General features: G+C 39.2%; 1 protein-coding gene across 3 annotated transcripts in view; it reads right to left on the bottom strand.

Annotated features, from left to right (window-relative positions):
- Positions 1–1,846: 1,846 nt before the first annotated feature.
- tafa5l (TAFA chemokine like family member 5, like) overlaps positions 1,847–21,455 on the bottom strand; it is a 40,124-nt gene continuing 20,515 nt past the window's right edge. Inside the window, exons 3-6 of one of the 3 annotated variants that reach the window (XR_013787329.1) lie at positions 20,858–20,985; positions 19,623–19,684; positions 5,533–5,580; positions 1,852–3,256 (exon numbers count right to left, since the gene is read on the bottom strand). Coding sequence is in view for 2 of the 3 variants with exons in the window: in XM_079468176.1 (XP_079324302.1) it covers positions 5,557–5,580; positions 20,858–20,985 (152 nt within the window). In the remaining variant the exon portion in view is untranslated. Of the gene's footprint in view, positions 3,257–5,532; positions 5,581–19,622; positions 19,685–20,857; positions 20,986–21,455 lie in introns of all 3 variants that reach the window. The other 2 variants (XM_079468176.1, XM_079468177.1) reach the window with 2 other exon arrangements.

The raw sequence follows: 21,455 nt of genomic DNA on the forward strand, positions 1-21,455 counted from the left end.
TGTGGCCTTAAAGGGACACTCAAACCAAAAATAAAAATGTTTGATACCAAATTGGTATTGATAAAGTCGAAGACCGCCACACATCTGAATGCCCAAACATTTGTTTACATGAATAAAATGCACTGTTCATACCAACTTAATGACAAAACATGTTGCAATTATGTTTCTGAAGGTTCTTACACTATCCTCTGTTTTATATCTGCTGTGCCAGACATCTCCGAGCATCGTGATTGGTTGTAATTAAGTGTAACGATCGCTTAATCCGGGCATAAACCCCAATTACTGATGTATTATATAGACTTAATGACAGATGCCTCAGGGTGGCAAACTACCACAGACGGAATTTCAAGATGGAGCCACTGCACATCCCGACATTTCTCAATGAAATCCTCGACATCAGCTTCCGGCAGAACAAGAACGTTTTCTGGTTGCATTTACATGAGAATGACACGCGCTGCATCCTTCTGTTATCTTAAGTCATACGAATGTGACGCGTGATGGATTCTTGTGTGGTTAGCACTGACAGATAGACAAAACGTGTGTATTACGGTTTGATACAGTGAGCCGAAAGGCTGAGATACTGCCGTAATAACGTGACCTCCCTGGACCGTTCTGCACCTGTGAATTGATGTTTTGACATTATTGATCCCATAACCACAAGCGCTGTTTATAACTAAATGTACATAAATATCACCTTGAAATCACTGGAACAGATGCCGATGTCAGAAGATAGAGATTACAGTCTCTCGGGTCATTTATACAGTTGTTTCCTGAGCCGAGACTGTGAAAAGAAGTGCTGGGTTGTGTTGGCATCATATTGAGATGCAATTAAAAATGTTAGTAGTAATAATCTCTGAACAATACACCTTGACTTTAATAACAGCAGGTGTGTAAAAGCGAGGTTGAAAATAAACTCTGCAGCACATGGCCACCAGGAACGAGATTGAACAGCCCTGAAGGAGAGAGCAAGGAGAGAGAAAGACTTGTTTTAATGATTACTACACTGTAAAAAAGTATTTTATAGGATACAAAAATGTATGGTCTTGTTCTGTAATTTTAAAGTTTTTGACCCTATTTCAAACTTGCTGCTGGGGCACCAGAAATAAACTGTAAAATACAGGTTTTCCCTGTAAAATTTCCCTTCCCCCTTTTCTTGTAAATTTGCGTTCTTTTTCTGTAATTTTACATTTGTTACTGTAAACAACCTTTTTTACATTTTACGTGGAAAATTACTTATTACAGTATACATTATTTAAAGGTCTTTTAATTGATTCTGTTGTTACTTATATGTAGATTTTCTTTTTTTGTATTTCCATTATTTAACTTTGTATTACATGCATCTTACTTGTTTCTCTCTTTGTATATATTTGCACTACTTGTTCGCAGCCCTGCAATTGCTTTGAGAATACAAATGTAAAATTTTTGTCACCGTTGTATTTAAATTAAAGACTTCAGTCTTGATTTGTACAAGCCACCTACACAGTGTTCTTTTCGTTCATTCATTGGACATTATTTAAACTTTATTTTAAAGGGTAAGTTCACCACCAAAGGATTTCATGATTTAATTATTTAGTCACCCCCATGTCTTTCCAAACCTTTATGACTTTTGTTCTTCTGCAGAATTTGACCCTTTTGTCTTATAATATTGCCAAAGCATTATATATAAGTATACACAATCATGGCAATAAATTGTTCAACATTTTTAAACTGAGAGAGAATCAAATACCGAAAGATTATAGAGTCAGAGAGAGAAAGAGTCCTGTTATTCCTGAGTAACCGTGCAGTATAACGAATGAACACCGAATCTCCTTGAGTTTTCTCAGTAATTGGAAGCGAGGGATGTCGTGGTCTGCATATTTGCCAGAAGCATAACAGACTTTATTAGGAACCATAAAAACACCATTAAAATTCACAACTCAGGGAGCCGGGCCCTCGAGACTGATGAATTACTACTGTTCACTGAAAGTGACCATATTCTTTTACTCTTTCATCTTCTCACACGAGGTTCTCCTCTCTTTTTTCATGCAATCAGTTACGTCCGTCGCTTAACCCCTTGCGTTTTGATCTTCGCAGGCCTGTGGGCAGAGAACTTGATTTAACAATAGATCTTTTCACTTGATGAAAGGCAGATTTCTTCAACACTCGAGGAAAGAACTAAGTACTTAAAGTCAACATGAAGAGATAATATTAGTTCAAGCGCCCAATTGGATTACATGGACGCTAAACAAAAGTAATTTAATATCCGAGTACTTTTTTAATACAAGAATAAAGTCGCACTGATAAATCATGCCCAATAAAACCAAGGACGTTTATTAAGACTATAAATTCGCAAGCCAATGGTGATCTCACGTTGACTTGAAGTACCGGCGCGGCCCACAGAGAAACTTCCCAAAGCTTTGTGCACATTTACATGGACACAACCCTTTATTTTCTATCTAGGTCAATACTCCATCGCAAGTGTCAATTTACAGTCAAAATAAAGTATTCATACAGTAGAAATGATATATCCATTAGAGACAAACATTTAAAGCAGAGAGTGAAAGAGAGGCCCAGAGAGAAAAGACAGATGAGATCCAGACAGCGTTTGCTAATCTTTAAATCACCCATGATGAGACTTGAGCTTCAGTGCATCGCCATTCTCACAGCTTACCACACAGAATCCATACGTCCACAGAAGCCAATGACACCAAGGTCAAATCTACAGTGCTTTGGCCCAGTTCTCAATTTATCAAATGAATGTGTAACTGTTCATACTCATGACAAAGACAGGGGAACGTGCTATCCTTGCAGGGAGACCCGAACATCTGTGTGGATTCGTCTCTATATGTCCTTGTTCCTTCTGCAGCACGCGTCCTTGCTCGCAGGTGACGAGCATGAATAACTCCCACAAGGTCCAGCTTCTAGATGCAACGGCCTCTCCGTCAGAAACGTGTAATGTTTGTTTCGGTGCACGTGCAGTCTTATCTGAAAGCAAGCGAAATGTTCTTCTGGCTAAAAGACCTCAAGCTCAAAACGTAAACAGCTGAGATGGATGATGCTAAGAAAATCGCTGGGGTTAAGAGGTGGTGGGGGTCGCTGCTGGGACTTCTTGACCCGCTTGTAACCGTTGGAATGGTTGACTGATGGTTCCTTTTCCAGTTTGGGGATGATAGGGTGAGGCAGCTGATTTCTGAAGAGCCGAAATGAGAGGATGGACACGGACGTGGGGCTGATGGATGATTCCGGTTTGGCGATGTTCCTGTGAATGTCAGAAAGCCTGCACGCACGCACACGCACGCACACACACAAAGGAAAAAAGATGGTGAGGACATTAGCGAAATGCATTCTGTGGCATGATCAAAGGAAGGAAAAAACATCACGCAGCAACATTTCCTGCCTCGTCTTTTCATGTTTGTTGCTCTTGTGCTTTTGTTTGTGTTTACTTAGTGGCTGATGATTTTTATCACAGCGTAGTGAAGAGCCTGCGCTTTGAAAAGCACACACGCTTTACAAAAGGTAAATGGTGAAGGGTGATGTGCTTTTGCAGAGAAACCTTGGTAAAATGTATTTTTTTAAACACGCACGCCTTTTAATGCGAGCACATACATTTGTGGCTGTCCTCTTTGTTCCTAAAGATAAAGTTATGCCTGCCGTTGGCCCTTTGAGTGTTAATTCATGATCAATTTGAATTAACTTTGAATATGTAATTGTTAATGTTCACTGCATGCACACTAATCTGCATTGTTTCCCATGGGCTTGTGTGCACATTCGCTTGTTTAAAAATCACGCCTCGGTGAACTTCATCATTATTGCATCTCTTTTTTTCCCATAGCTCTTAATAAATACATTTTATGTGCTTAACTGCTGTAACATTTGTGGAGTTTCGCATTAAAAATAGTAAAATCTTTCCCAGAGTTCACACGCTTCTTGACCTTTTATTCATTTATGGTTACCAGATAAAAAAATAAATAATAGATTCACGCTGTTCGCAGATGAGTCATTCAGGTCTTGCGAAACAGTTTGAACGATTTACTATAAAGAACAGCTCTGAATAAGTGCAATAAGCAAACAGCTTTAACATTTTTCGAGAACTTAGAAAAACTTCTCTATAACACGTCAATAAATCAAAACCTAGAAGTCAAATTCTCTCAAATGATTTCTTTCAGTAAGCGAATCAAAAATGTACAGTATATCTGTTCAAGGCTGTCCAAATAACAACCCCCAAAATTCATCATTCATAAATAACATGGAACTGGGATTTGTAAATGTGACATTCCCCGTGCTTCCAGAATCAATCTTTAATGCACTTCATATGTAATTGCCAAAAATCAGAAAAACAATTTCAAACCTCCCAGTTTCTCTCTAAATAAATATTTATGGCCTTTCCACATTTCAGTTTCTCCATCTATCAGTAATTGCCTGTGAATCACGCGGCTCTCTCCCGAGGGTGGAGGACACGACATGCTGGAAATGTTGATAACATTGACATTAACTCTACCGGAACCACAATGCAGAGACTTCATTTCTTCACGCCGTACCACAGCGAAGTCTACAAAGCCCTGAAAGTCTCCTCAGGATTCTAACACAACAGCTTCCCTCTGAGATGCTTGCATAAGTGCTCTCTCCGGATGCTTTATAATGACGCCTTTCAATAAAGCGTCCTCCCTCATGACTCGCTTTTTAATAGTGCTTTTCCCACACAAAAGTGAAGGTGTGTTCAACTCAATTGACTGTTTGAATAACACTTTAATGCCATTGAAAGTCAACGCTTCCCGCAGGACAGTTTTCACTGAAGAAAAGTGTAAAATGTTGTTGTTATAATTTTGTATTTATTTTAATCTACCAGGTAATGAAAAGAATAGAACGATATTGCTGAAAAATCCCTTAACTGACAGGTGCTAATTGCCTCAAGGATTAACATAAATGTATGCAAATTTTCATCCTCACGATATCTCTCCTCCTAGCCGCGTACGCTTGCCGGGAACCGCTCAAAGCAAGCTGGTAAGACAAACAACAGCTGGCATGTAAATATATCTTGTTATATCTTGTTAAATACAACCGTATCTCCTTCTATGCCGCCGTCGCACCATCTGCAACGAGTCGAGCGACTACTGAGGCGGAGCTGACTCTTGGAACGCATGGGGAAGGATTTTGGGTTCCGCTCACGTCCCAAACCATCATCATCTCCTCTCATCTCTTGATCCCCGGCAAACCCGGCGCCCCTGACTGCCCTCTAATCCCGCTCCAGCCCTTCCGCTGAACAGGTGCGTCACTCTTAACACAACTTCATCAGCGCCGGCGGGGCACAATTGGCTGGATAAATGATAAGATTTCCACTCGATTCTGCTCTACTTTATTCCACCTCTGTCGCTGCCATCTGTCACGGTGAGCGCGGCGGCCACGTGGTCCGCTGTCTGTCGCAGGTCTGCTCTGGTGGTGCTCCCTGGACCGTCGGTGTCATTGCATATTAGATTTAGAGACTTACGGTGATGATTTACTAAAGAAGAACAAACAGAGCGAGATACGAGATAATCTGATTGGAGAGCCGCTCACCTCCTCACGGCGATCTGGAGTCCTTTAAGATGGCTCCTTGGGCAAAGGCTGGAATGAAAAGAAAGATTTGTAAGGCATTTCATTAGACCCGTGCTTTTTCTGCAAGATAACAATTGATGCATCAACGTAAAAAATAAAAGCATGTGCTTTTATCACAAGCTGTTCAAAATGTATTGAACATGTTAGTGTGTTTGCTGGGCATTTAATGCTGCCTTCACGTGCTCTCGGAAATTCGAATACGCCGAACCGAAAGTAACGTCTGGATTTTGTAACATTAAAAAATTAATGTTACTAATGATTTAGGAGCAATAAAACATTAAGGGTCTCTGCTTACATTAAAAGGGCACCGTTCCATCAATTATTTCCGGGTCGAAGTGGGAATTATCGAATGTGAAGTACACACAACTCGTGACCTTGGAGTTGCTAACATCATGCTTCAAGTATCGATCACTAAATGTACAAAACAATGCGCACGAGGGCTTCCAGAGTGTTGATAACACAAATAAGTACATAAATAACCATGGAAGAAAACTGTAAAAAAGTAGCCACACTGCAAAATAGTAAACAAAAGTAAATTAAATGTAAATTGGACAAAATGTAATTTGCTGAAATTAATCAACACTCACTTCACTTTTTGGAGAGCGATTCTTTTAACTACCTTTGCCTTTTCAAGTTGAGATGTTGAGTTATACAATGTGGCATTAAAAAAAAACTTTTTTATTTAACCACACTGCTAGCTGTTGGAGAAAAGTATTGTGTCACTGGAAGTTACACCATTTTGAAAACCTAGTATTACCCACCTCACTATTTTAAAGCTACTGTCATGCTGCTGAACATTCTAAAGTTAGCAGCATATCTACTTTTAGTTTGGCCATCTAAAACATTGTCAACTGTGCTTCCACAGGCCTTCTGAAGTCTCAAACCAGCACGAATGAACTGGCCCCGTAGTCTGTACTTCACAGTGCATTGAAGTCTGTACTACCAGAAACTTTCAACTTTCCACTTGCTCGCTCAATGTTTAAAAAAACCTCTTAACCCCATAAAGACTCAGAGTCGTTTGTTGGCAAGCTCGCGGTACTTGGAGCCACTACTCTCATTGGCATGCAGAAGGCACACTAAGCTTCTCATTGGCACACATGCTGATTGGCTCATCACAGCATCATTCACAATGGTGTTGACAGTGCCCGCAGCTTCAACGGACAGCACTGGCTATCCAGTGCCCGTTCGGACCCCCGCCCGCCCGTATGCCGCCCCGCCCTGGCGTAATCTACGAAACATTTCACGCAGCGCGTCTGATCTGTCGCACCTCTCCTCAAACATGTCATCTAAATGCTAAGCACCCTGGCTACATTGTTAAACAAAAACAACAAAAGCAAAAACAGAAAAGCCGTAAAAAGCAAACAACAGATCCTGCGAGCGAGAGGAAGCTTTTAGATTTTATGTTTTCCGATTTCGATTTCTCCTCTCCGAGCTCCCAAAAAGATTCCTTTTCCTTGTGGAGATGCGAGGAGAATTTTCAGCAGGTTATTGCTTAAAAAAATCTAAGCGAATGGAAAACAGCACAGATATCGATGCATCGATAACTCGCTTCTAATGGAAGAAAAATATTTTTGAGGGAAGCTGTCGTGACTGCGCAGGCCTGACTCCTACCAGAGACTCTCCGGTGCTTTATTCCCTAATATTGATCCAGTGACACAGACACTGAGGGAAAACTGCTGAGGCCGACATTGTGGGAAGCGCTATTAACCGTCGGTGCTAATTAATGGGCTAAAAAGGTGAATGCGGTCTTCTGTAGGAGGAAAGGAGGGGTTGAGACGCAGAAAAACAACACAAGACGATGAGTAAGACGCGGGGAAGGTAGAATGTAGCCACTGCTGACTATCCATTGTTCGTATTTTACCACAAGGGACTGTGTTAAGCTCCTGTACTGTGAATGTCGTATGGTATTATTCTGCAAGAGGAAGACAAAGCGTATGTAAACTTGCCTTCTAGCATAGAGACCCAGATTACAAATGTGTACTTTGCTAATTGAGCGGATTAGCTATCATTAGCACAAATGATGCTACTGCTCCAGGTGTTGGCATCACAGGAGGTAAAAAGTGCTTAATGGAGATAATATTATTAACAGTAGTGACATTTTACTTTCCGAAGGAGTAAATACAGCTTTAGAAACGTATTTAAATAATGCCCCATTTTATCCACCCCAAAACACTAAACATGTACAATGACAGAGCTGATTTTTAGAGAGTGTAATTTGTTGGTGTTGATGATATTGTCTCCATTAAGCACATTTTACATTATGTGCGTTGTTTTTAATCACAATACATTTATATTATTTTAACTGTAGCGCTGTGGTCTGTGCAAATGCTTCAGACATATACGAGCTGTTGGCTCACTGTTGCTCTAAAGGCAAAATATTTATAACAAAATACATGCACCACAAAATCTCTGCTAAAAATGGCTTTGATATGGTGTTGATAGATTCTGTTTGGCCCTGGCTTTCTGTCTCCAACTCTCTGTAACCAGGAATCAAACCAGCAATCAAACCATCTGAAACCAGGGATTAAACCTAATAAAACCAGCAATCAAACCTGATAAAACCAGCAATCAAACCTGCTGAAACCAGGGATTAAACCTAATAAAACCAGCAATCAAACCTGATAAAACCAGCAATCAAACCAGTTGAAACCAGGGATTAAACCTAATAAAACCAGCAATCAAACCTGATAAAACCAGCAATCAAACCTGCTGAAACCAGGGATTAAACCTAATAAAACCAGCAATCAAACCTGATAAAACCAGCAATCAAACCTGCTGAAACCAGGGATTAAACCTAATAAAACCAGCAATCAAACCTGATAAAACCAGCAATCAAACCTGCTGAAACCAGGGATTAAACCTAATAAAACCAGCAATCAAACCTAATAAAACCAGCAATCAAACCTGATAAAACCAGGGATTAAACCTAATAAAACCAGCAATCAAACCAGCTGAAACCAGGGATTAAACCTAATAAAACCAGCAATCAAACCTGATAAAACCAGCAATCAAACCAGTTGAAACCCGGGATTAAACCTAATAAAACCAGCAATCAAACCTGATAAAACCAGCAATCAAACCAGTGATTAAACCTAATAAAACCAGCAATCAAACCTGATAAAACCAGCAATCAAACCAGTTGAAACCAGTGATTAAACCTAATAAAACCAGCAATCAAACCTGATAAAACCAGCAATCAAACCAGTTGAAAACAGTGATTTAACCTAATAAAACCAGCAATCAAACCAGTGATTAAACCAACAATCAAACCAGCTGAAACCAGGGATTAAACCTAATAAAACCAGCAATCAAACCTGATAAAACCAGCAATCAAACCAGTTGAAACCAGGGATTAAACCTAATAAAACCAGCAATCAAACCTGATAAAACCAGCAATCAAACCAGTTGAAACCAGTGATTAAACCTAATAAAACCAGCAATCAAACCTGATAAAACCAGCAATCAAACCAGTTGAAACCAGTGATTAAACCTAATAAAACCAGCAATCAAACCTGATAAAACCAGCAATCAAACCTGATAAAACCAGCAATCAAACCTTCTGAAACCAGTGATTAAACCTGATAAAACCAGCAATCAAACCAGTTGAAACCAGTGATTAAACCTGATAAAACCAACAATCAAACCTGATAAAACCTGTAATCCTACCAGCTAAAACCAGTAATCATACCAGCTAAAAACAACAGTCAGACCAACTAAAACCAGCAATCAGACCTGATTAAACCAGTAATCAAGCATGATGAAACCAGCAATCAGACCTGATAAAACCAGCTAATCCCACAATCCGTTTAACTACAAAAACACTTCTAACTGTTCAAGGAGTGGGCAAATTTTGTGGCTAGCTGGGTTTAACTGCAGTGATTTATTTTGGTTCAATTTGTAGTGTCTGACCAGCTAAAACAGCAAACAGACCATCTTAGGCTAAATTCATCAGATGTTTTACAGCAGGGATCGAAAGAGTGCGGATTCTTAACATCATGTTGTTTTGGCAGAGATTAGTGATCTTGTAACTGTGGGAGGCGTGCATTAACACGCTCGCGTTAGTTTCTATTTCCACGCTACCAGCAGGCACGACTACTGTATGAATTAAACACCATTCCACGTGCCCTGTGAGAACGGCGGCGAGGGCTGTTCCTCCAACCGGCATCGGCTGGAATTTAAAATTGAAGGATTGATTAATCTCCTCCAGTGACTGCAAGAGAAGCAATTAGGCAATTATAAATCACAGGCAAAACTGCGGGGATGAACCTGATGGGCAATATAGCGTTTATTGATGGAGTAGCTTTTGAAAATGACTGCTAAAGTCAGAGAAGAGTTAGAGACATTATCTCCATGAAATGAATTTCAAAAGGAGGCTATATTCCCTGTTGCCGTCTAGACTTTTAGGGTACCACTGGGGGTCTCGGCCATCCTGGTATGAGAGTTCTTCTCTGGCTTTCATGTTTATCTTTGTAGTTTGTTCTTTGGGCTGCTTCAATCTGATTGGTTGAAAAACGTTCTATGTCTATGCATTAACTTTCAGTAAAATGCACACTTATGAAGGTGTTCCAGGTCTGCTGATCGCTTTACAGTTCAATATCACTTTGCCAAGTTTAAACAACAGAAATGTTATAGTGTTACACACAGGCCGTCACCGCACACAGCACCCCGCTCTTCATCTGATGTTAATAGTGTCAAACTTTACTGTTAATGGAAACGTGTGCAGTTTCATTTTAATAAACAAAGCATTTCAAAAACGAGAAATACATCTACTGAAATCGAATAAATATAAAAACTAAATACAAAAACAAACACCGATAGCATACATGTTCATTTTCCTCTTCATGCTGCTTAGAACGGATAAGAAATATATTTTGATAGACCTACTCCTTCAAAAGTTTGCGTGATTTTTTTACTGCTGAAGATAGAAACAATACGAGAAGGAAATAATTGATTGTCGCAAACACGTGCGCGTGATCTCTCGCACACGCGTTCACATGCAAACACAGAATTTCCGCCCACCACACGGAAATGAGATGCGCAAGAAAGTAGTCCATCCATCAACAGCATTTTAAAGACGATAACATGACACACATTGAAATTAAACATTTGGACGATGTCCTTTGGTGTGGTAACCATGTTATAAGTGGAATAATTCACTCCGTCCCGTTCAATTATGTGAAAGTTAATGCACATCCCGAGGTGGTAATGCAATAATTGAAAGGCCCGTCGTCAATTATTTGTTACATAAACCATTTCCCCCTTTAAAACTTACATGTAAAAATGCTTTAAACTTCTAGCTTATTCTGCATAAAAATGCATAAAAACTTATCAAAAATTACCGTATCAAACTAAGAAAAAGGGATTCGTTTTATAAAAGGACCCCAGTGGATTCCTATATAGTGCTGTTCATTTCATCTTTTGATGTCAGAAGGTACGATCGTGTCTTCGAAAGATCTGTTTCCATCAACGCGATACATTATTTAAAAAGCTCTTCTTTGTAAGAAAATAATTTTTCACCCTATTGGTTATCCCGCAGAAGTGTGTGCACGCCAGTCTCTGTATGCTAATGAGCTTTCAAAAAGTCCCAAAACTGAAGCGTTGGCCTGAAAGACAATATATAACGTTCTCTGATCAGCGCCTGATAGACCCGCAGTGAACATCTCCCATCTCTCTCATATTCCTCCGGGAAATGCGAAGCCCTGCATGGGGGATGCAAAAACGATAGTTCAAAGAATCGCAATCCTTCAGATGGAAAATAGCCTAAATGCGGTTAAAGTAACGGGGCGGCTCGCTGAGAGGAACTTCTAACAGGAAAGAGAAGGGCCCGGAAGCATAAAGGATTGAGGTTTGAGGAGGGAAATGGACTAGGGTGTTAAAACAGGAGAAAGTTGTATAAAAACAAGAAACGCTGTTTCGGAAAACTCAAAACCTAAACAGAAACCTAAACAAGGCGATCTGTGTCTGTATGCAAGCTAAATGACCAGAAATTGGACATTTAGATGTAATTGCTAGTATTACGCTGGGATCATTCGCTGTGTTGAAAACAGACGGAAACATTTTGATATCGATTGCAGACGGCTTTGATAAGGCAATTACTCGTAACGATCTCTTCAACACCGAACCCGTAACAAAACGTGCGTGGATCTGCTCCGACCTTTTCAATCAAACCTTTGTTTCTCAATGCTGGTGCACGGCTGCTGTCCTGAAATATTGATGTTAAATGATGGAGTAACTCAACAGGGACACATATATCCGTATAAAGCAGCAATGGAAAGATTGAATCCGGTCTTTAAGCTTATACATTCACTCATTCATTGATGCATTAACGTTCTGTATTAGTGTTTTCTGGGATGTTAACCCACAACCACCGACTGAGCTACAGAAACCAAACCCAATAGCTTAGATAAGTGTGGCATTTGGCAGACATTTTTATCTACAGTAATTCATAGCGCATTCAAGGTATATATATTTTATCACTAGTTTCCTGGAAGTCAAACACAAGGGACAAAGTATACCTTTTATGATATGTCGCAACATTATATTCTAACAGTGACAAACAAATTATTTCTCTTTTCCGATATAATTGGTGGAACCTGGTCCTGGTGGAACATTCTTCTCAATGCGGTCCGGTCAACCACATCTCTCACAACCTTTAAAAAACTACTTAAAACACACGTCTGCGGCGAATACCTGACAGACAAATGAAAAAAAAGAAAATGTACACTAACCCTCTAAACAGGTATTGGACTTTTGTTGAAACTAGTAACGTTGTATTAGCACCTATTGTATTATTGCTCTTGTATGACATATCGCTTATTGCTCCCCGAACTCTTTGTAAGTCGCTTTGGATAAAAGCGTCTGCTAAATGACTAAATGTAAATGTAATTGATAAAACTAGAAAACAGATATACTATATAACATATGGGCTTGGAACTTTAATCGAATAACTATTTTAGAAATTAAAACGCTTTAAAAAGTAATCAAACTACAGTTACACGTTACTAAGTATTCACCATGGAATTCACCATGTTGTTTCTACAGTAGCCCTAAACGGACAAACTGTTTTTCGGAGCGCGATTCGTAATTACGCTTTCCCCATCCTACAAAGAAGCGAAAACATGAGGACATTGAAGTGTTGTGTTAAGCCTCCGTTGTGCTTCGAGAGAAAGGGGTGAGCGGTGGAGTGAGCCGTTGGTTGCAATTTGCAACTTCACCACTAGATGCCGCTAAATCGACTGTCTTTTTAAGTCACCTGCAGGATGCAACTTTTATAAAAGTTGAATGAGAATGAAACAGGTTTCACTGGCAACAATGACAGTTACATCTTAAGCATTGTGAAGGTGCAGTAAGAACAAAAAAATGGTAGCTACTCTACAGATACGCAGTTTTTTGGTCTGTTCGTCTTTTTAGTTTCGGTGTGAATTTTAGCAGAGCTGTTTGAGCGCTATTTATGAAATGTTATACATATGAGCTTTCAGTTAAATTAATAGTTGTCTACTGATTATGAACTGGCAGAAAAAACATAAAATTATACTTTTATTCCAGAGGCAGGATGCATAACAATAACACTAACAATGCAATAATTGGATTTTGTAGAACTCCAGGTTCGATTGATGTGGCACCAGTCCGCTGAGACCACAAGTGTTTTCTTTTTACCTTACACCTTGCCACTTCAATTACAAAAAAACACCCCACGCTGTCACTCGGCTAATGTATTTCTCTCAATTACGAATAAAGACGCACACCGCAGCGTCACATCAGCCTCTTTGAGAACCTAGAGAGCTGAATTTTGACACCCCTCCCATCAATGAACGAAGCGACGCGGAATCAAATCAGCCGACCCGCGGCGCCGCGCGCACGTCTCCCTAAATGTATTCAATAAAAAGAAGAGAGAGGTTGAAAAGGCTACAGACTCTCAAAGGATTGCCAATTCTCCAGTGTGTCAGATATTTAGTGGCCTCTAACAGTGCAGACGTTTGCAAACGGAGGCGGACGTGAGCGGAAACCTAGCGCGGGCGGGTTTGAGGAGGTGGGGGGTGATGGGGATGGATGGGACGGAACCCGGATGAGACGCGGTGTTTGGTCTGACCCTGTCTGATCACGGCTCTGTCGCAGCCCGTCTCACAGAGCCTTACTCTTCCCTGAATAAAACGCCTGGCTGAAAACAATCGTCTCATTCCTGCGCGCCGTTCCTTCTTTCTCTCCTTAATGATGCCTGTGCACTGAAGGAAAAATATCATTACCGGGACAGAGAGAGAAGAGACGGATCAAGAGAATGTGACATGGTTAAAAAAAGTAAAGAAAAAAAAGTACAGAGAGGGAAGCAATGAAGAACCAATCTACGATGTGTCACAGCACACAAATAAATGTCTGACTGAATATTCCCATAAACCCATCTACTTTATATAACAAAGACCGATGGTATCACCACAATCTAATATCAACATTAAATAACCTCATAAAATGAAAGTGGATTTAATTCAATTGGCTTTGAGACCATAGTGAGGTATTATGTATGTATTTTATTGAAGTGTGCAGCTAAAATTTAAAGTCGAATTAAGACTATTCTGTTGATGTGCACATAAACATCCAGATAGATATTGACTGCAATGTCAACAAAACCAAGCACGGCATTATCTACAGTCACAAACTATCAAGCAATCTGCAAGTATTCTCTTTCTTTTAGAAGAACACATATTCTGACATTTTGACTAAGCTATCTGGACACCGTAGACAGATATCTGTCTTAGTTAAACCATGCACTCAACATATTTTGTAATCTTATATTAGCCCTCAATTTAATAAAAGTGTAGGCAAGTTCTTGTGAACATTCTCCAATTATTCAACGCACGCTCCTCTGAGGCCAGTCCAAAATCTAATTTATACTACTTTAATAACCAATATTGAAGTAGAACAAAAAAGAACACAAGCAATTTATTAATTTCATTATGGAGAGGGCTTTAAATTCCAAATGCATATAAAATTGGTTATTAGGAAATATTACAATATTGACAAAAAGAAAGGGAAATAGCTTTTGGCTAAATAACTTTAGCAACTTTAATAAGGCATCAAAAGCACTTTAAATCAACCAAAGTTAAACGCAATAAAAACTGTACAGCTTATTTGAATTATCGACGTGATTCTACTGCTTTAAGATTTACAGTACATAAGTAACATTCGCTAACATGCGACACATATTGTTGATTTGCTCAAATACAGATATTGCATTTAAAGGTCCAGTGTGTAATCGTTTGGAGGATCTATGAACAGAAATGCAATATAATATACCTAACAATGTCTTCAGAGGTGCATAAAGAACTTACAGAAAGAAGTTTTTATTACTTTAGAATGAGCTTTTACATACACCGCGGGTCCCCTCACATGGGATTCGTCACCCCCTAAACGGACAAACCGCTCTACAGGGCGCATCGTTAATATGTTATCTCCCTCAGCAAAGAAGAGAAAACGTGACGACGTCTTCTGTAGTGCTTTTAAACGGAGGGGTTGACTGAGCCGCTGTTTCACAACTTCCCCGAGGAAAATGACACAAAAATTACAGAATCACAACCTCACCGATGCCGTTAAGAAACCAAAAGGTCATTTAAATGAATTGCCAATTTTATCACTACATGATCAAAATCACAAAACACGAATAAAGACCTGGTGCTTTTAGAATGGGTGAAAATAAGATTCATCATTTATCTAATGCTCCAAAACCACAATGTAAAAATATAAGATTAAATTCACATTGTAAGACATCATTTTGCTCTAACAAGTGATTTTAATAAGAATACACACAGTACCGAGTATTTCATTAGCAACCTGAGCTGTGATGTCAATGCCAGCAGACAGGGGTATAATATAAATCCTTCTGACATTTTTAAGAGCCCTTAAAAAACAGTGACAGAGAAATGCTGGTTACAATGAGAGAGAAAGACAGAGAAAGAGACAGAGAGAGAGAGATCTGATTTGAATAAATATGATTATACAAATCATATCAAGGTATAATCCACCGAAAAAAAAGAAAATGTACACATCCAGTCATTCCAAAACTTTATGACTGTGAAGATTATCATGATTTGTATTTCATTACAAAAAGCAATCAAAAAACTTAATGGGACAGTTCCCCCAAAAATAATAAAATCGGTCATCATTTACTCACCTATGAGTTGTTGCAAATCTGTATAAATGTCCTTCTTCTGATGAAGAAGAATGCTTGTAACCAAACAATTCTTGACCCCCGTTGACTACTATTGTAGTAAAAATGACAGTGCCCCAGAACCTATTCTTCAAAATATCTTCTTTTGTGGTTAACAGAACAATAGTTACCATGAACCGTTTGGTTACAAGCATTCTTCCCAATATCTTTCTCTGTGTTCATCAGAACAAAGAAATTCATGCAGGTTTGGAACAACTCGAGGGTGAGTAAATGAAGACCTTCCATTTATGGGAAACCGTTCCTTTAAGAAGGCTTGGATGTACATTACATACTTTTCGTGTGTCAAGATTGAAGGTTGAGTAGGACAGAAACTTTATTTTTGGGTGAACTATTTCTTTAAAGATGTGCTCATAGGCCTGTGCCCGCTCCTGCATGAGCATTATGCTTTTACACAAACAACCTGACAGCATGACTCAGTGTTTGTGGCCAGGCCATTCGCAGAACTACCGTCTTGGGGCGAGTTCTCATGCCGTCCGCCCCTCTACCCCTCCTCTCTGCTCCCCAGCCTCACAACACAAACAGGACCAATCGGCACCTTCGTCCTCTTTGTTTACCAGTCATATTCGTCTGTGAATATCACTACAGCCCATGATGTGCCAAACCAGTGGACTCTGGAGACTGTGGCAAATTTGAACCTTTCAGCAGTTCACTAGTGAAGACAAATGGCCGGCGTGTTTAGTGGCCCTCGTGAGTGATCTGTATTAATGCCTGGCAGGGATTCAGCGCGCTGCATATGCTAAATCCATTAGAGGGTCAGAACCTGGCTCTATCTGAATCCCCTACACCCTGGGGGGTCTGGATATAAAAATCTGCAGGTGCGGAAGCATGCAAATGTGTGTGCGTGTAACAGTGGAACAACGTTGTAAATGAATGAACACGCTTTCTCGATGCGAGCCTGTGACACTATGCACTCTGTGCTTTTTCGGCCGTCTGTTGCCGTTGTTTTGCCACCCTGTGATGCATCTGCTATTTAGCCGTCTATGCATAAAAAGATAAACATGCCGTAATATTCTGTAACACACAGATGAGATGTTGCTGCCAACATCAATGTATGCACATCCGCATATCTGACTGCTTTTTGTAGTATTTTTGATTTATGATATGGACCATGGGTGTGGCTAACATAACATAACATAACATAACATAACATAACATAACATAACATAACATAACATAACATAACATAACATAACATAACATAACATAACATAACATAACATAACATAACATAACATAACATAACATAACATAACATAACATAACATAACATAACATAACATAACATAACATAACATAACATAACATAACATAACATAACATAACATAACATAACATAACATAACATAACATAACATAACATAACATAACATAACATACGTATAATCGCAATTAATCGCATCCAGAATAAAATCTTGCGTTTACATAATATATGTCAGTGTACTGTGCATAGTAATTTTGTAATCATAAAGTGTATAGACATATATAATGTATACACAAATCGTTTGACATCCCTTAATAATATAATATGATATAATATATAAAGAGTGATGTCACATAATTAATCACGACTAATTGCATCCAGATAAAAGTTTGCTGTACATTATATATGTCGGTGTTCTGTGCATATAAATGTTGTCATCATTATCACATACATATAAAATACAAACATTTATGAATGTAAGTACATCGTTTCAATTAATGGCAAATATAAATAAATACATAAAAATATTTCCTTAATATGTATGTGTATGCAGTGGCGTAACTTTGTTTTGAAAAGTGGTGGGGACCAAAACAATAAATACTTAAATAAATTGTTTCTGTAATAATTCGTTGGGAATATTTATCATAAATAGTGGGCGGTCCATCCATTGGCTATACTCTGCTTTTTGACTCCGGCTCTCACAGTATGTGGTTCTCAAACTATCATTAGTGGAAGGTCACTTAGATGTTGCGGTGCATTACACTTATTCCTATGACTAAAAATGTTACTTGTTCAATCGTTTATGCGTTTTTGTGCTCTGTGAACGCGGATGATGCACGCATTTCATTCTGGCCGCGTTTCTGAAGTCGCCGCTCACTATCTTCCGCAAAAATAACTTATGAGTGTGAGCAATGGGAGATGGTGAGAAAGCGTTTTCCCCAAGTTTTAAGGTGCTAATGACCCCTAAACAATACACACCTTCATCAAGCATTTCTTAATTTCTTCCAAAAAGTGGTGGGCACATTTCTCACCTGCAAATTGTGCCTTTGTGTGCATGTGTTAATAATATGCAAAGTACACAGAGATATATTATGAATACACAAACTATTATTTTGGATGCGATTAATACAATATTTTTTTTTCCATATTCCCAGTATGCTGATTTATGATCTAATTTACATGTATGCCTTTCGGTAGTATTTTTATCCAAAGCACCATATATTATAAAATAATAACATATTTGTGCTCACAAATGGACATTAAATCCATAAAAATACACAAACGTAAACATCTGTTCGCACACACTTCAAGCCAATACACTCTCACATACATCAACAGTCCTATGCAAACTCTTCATACTCTTCACACTCTTTGCTGTCAAACCAGATTATATGCTGCTGGAAACAGGGGCATGAAATCTGTGGCAGATGCCCCAGGCTGCAAGACACAAGGCTGCGGGCTCACTCGCATAGACGACACACACACACACGCACGCACGCATCACATGCACACACAAAGCAAGCAGACAGACATACAAGAATAACAGTGAGACGGAGAGAAAGTGTAAAGGACAGGCCGCATACCTGAAATAACACCCGAGTCTTGTTCGCTAGTCATTTCGCCTCTGTAATCCATTGCATTTTTGAGTGAAACAGGTTATGTTACAGAAGCATGCAGGAATTAGGATTTAATGTTGGCTTAAAAGAAATAAGCAAACACACACAAAAGCATGCACAAAAACATTGCAAAACAGCCTCAAATATTCACATCCGCACTTTCACATCCTCAGAAACACACAGATGATTTCAACGTCTCTGGCCAAATAGCTCTACACCTCCAACCCGAGCAGACTGCACTTGTTTAATATGCAGCTCTGCTATATCCCTTTCCCCCCCTGAAGACAGGCTCTAATTCAGCATAATTGCTGCTTGTCATTTTGTGCAAAGCAACTACAAAAAAAACAGAATGACTCCTAACATTGTGGGGTGAAAGTCTGCAGGGTCAGCACCGACCAAATACCGCCTGAGCTCAGCACTTACGGCCGTGATGTACGCGACACATAACACACAGCGACTCAGGGACGAATAACATTACACGGCCAAATTTATATCCTGACTCAAAAAAGCAGAATCCATATTGGAGAGACAACTGTTTAGAGATAAAATCGAGTTACAGCTTTTTATTAAAGTAAATTACAAGATTATGTTTTTGAGTTGTTCACTCATAGTAATGTTTGTCGAGAAAAGCATACGAATAAGAAAAAATCGCATTATTGTGGCAAGCGTGTATTCCTAAAGATTGACCTCAATCTAATATCACTAGCAAGTTCACAGCAATGCATTTCATTCTCATTTTGTAAGGTTCACCATAAAATAAATATCCTGTCATCTTTCATTCAGCCTCATGTCATTCAAAACCTGCATATGACTCCTTCTACTGTGTGACACAAAAGAAGATATTTTAAGGATATCTCTGTGGTTTTGTGTCTATACAGTGGAAGTCAATGGGCGCCTATGTTGTTTGGCTAACAACGTTCTTTAAAGAAGAAAAAGAAGAACAAAGGTCACAGAGGTTTGGAATGAAATCAGGGTGAGGAAATGATGAAATAGTTGATATTTTTAGGTGACTTACGGCCGTTAGGACGCCGCGGAGGCTGGGACCTGGGGCGTAGCACAGGGGCTCTACAGCGCCCCCTGAAAAAAACATTTTTGCACAAATAAATAAAAACTTGGTACACATGTAGACCTCATCAAGCCATTTGCGTTGCATCTCATATGCTCCGCCCAACAGGAAGTGAGCAATTTACATTTGTTTGAAAAGGTGATGGAGTTTGCGATACTAAGGTATAGGTAGTTTAACGTTTAAAAACACTCATCTCAAGATCCCATTCGTTCTGCGACGGTCTATCCAGCTGTTAAATTGACAGTTAAATTGAAACGCCCAGTCTAAATGCAATACAATTGACCCCTTGTGTAACCGTGGACCACCCGATGGCCGACCCTCATCTCACATTCATTCTCACCTTCATTCTCACATATGCAAATTAAACTATTTCAAGTCCAATCTTTGCATTTCAAGCTTTATACAGTAGAATCCAAATGATCCTCACAGTCATGAGCAAATTGGTCAGGTGGGTGGGCAGGACGTTTTGTTGAATAAGACACGCTTCATTAATGCTACGGACATACAATCAGCATAGCGTAAAGCCAACTGAAATGAAATTAAATGAAACGGCTCTCTGGAATACAAGCCGTGCATTTTGCGGTCAAACATTAGTATGTAATGATATATTGCATAATTGACCGTTGTCCCAGATTGTGCTAGTTTGTCCCTCGTGTCCCTCTCTTCCTTCGCACATAATAGAATCGTTTCAACTCAAATCAATATTGCATGGCCATTTATTTATTTATTTGGTAAGTTTATCCGGTACATACGCAAAGCAAGCCATTTAGGGTGATACAAGACCCCCCCGCTTTGCATTGGGGTCCCGATTACCCCGTCAGCATTTACTTTGTGATTAATGACCGTCTAAGTCTACATTATCCCTTACATAATGCCTTTCATCAATAAATAATGGACATTATGCAATGCCTAACAGACCAGCTCCTGTTGTACACACACAAATGCGATTACGTCCAAAAATGCAAAAGCGTCCATCAATTGAATGCAATTTGAATGCACATTTACCGATGATCTGTTCTGCATTACTGTGTATAAAGAAATAATGCTTCCTAATGAAAGTCACAAAGCGCTATCCAATATTGTAATGAGCTAAGACGCATTTAGTGTGAATGATCTAACATTATGTGGCAGCTACATCTCAGTCGGTGAATGAAATGTTACAGATATTTAGAACGTGGTCTCACCGTGACAGTTTTAATTCGGCCGCCGCCTTTGGTGCAGGTCCAACCGGAACGATTGAAGAGAAGCCCGCAAATCTCGCCTTCTGAACACGGAGTCATTTCGCACCACTGCTTGCTTTTCACTATCCGAGCTGCAAACACAGAAAAAACAAGTGTAAATAGATTTTTCTTTTAGCTGAGTTAAATTTGACAAAACCTAGAAAACAAATTAATATGTATGGACACAACACGCACGAACTACAGCACAAATAAGCAAGTGATTTTTATTATTGCTGACGTGTTTAGTTGGTTTGTTTTCTGTAAAACACTTCGCCCTTTTTTAACAAAACATTATTATACTTACAAGTAGCTCAAAGTTACTTTCAAGTATCATCATTTATTTCGTCACCCCTGTTAGTTTCCAGCTAGTCGTCTTGTTCAATTTCTTGCCATTGTATAAATAATAACAAAAACACAATTAATAATGTAATTTTTAACTGCCTGAATTTAACCATAATCTGAAATATTACCCATTCATGGATTTTAATGGATCCTTTGGTTGACACGAAGATCCGAAGGCATCCAAAACGAAAGCAACCTTTTCATCCAACATAAAATATGG

This window comes from Barbatula barbatula (assembly GCF_947034865.1).
Source record: "Barbatula barbatula genome assembly, chromosome: 11".
Classification (NCBI taxonomy): domain Eukaryota; kingdom Metazoa; phylum Chordata; class Actinopteri; order Cypriniformes; family Nemacheilidae; genus Barbatula; species Barbatula barbatula.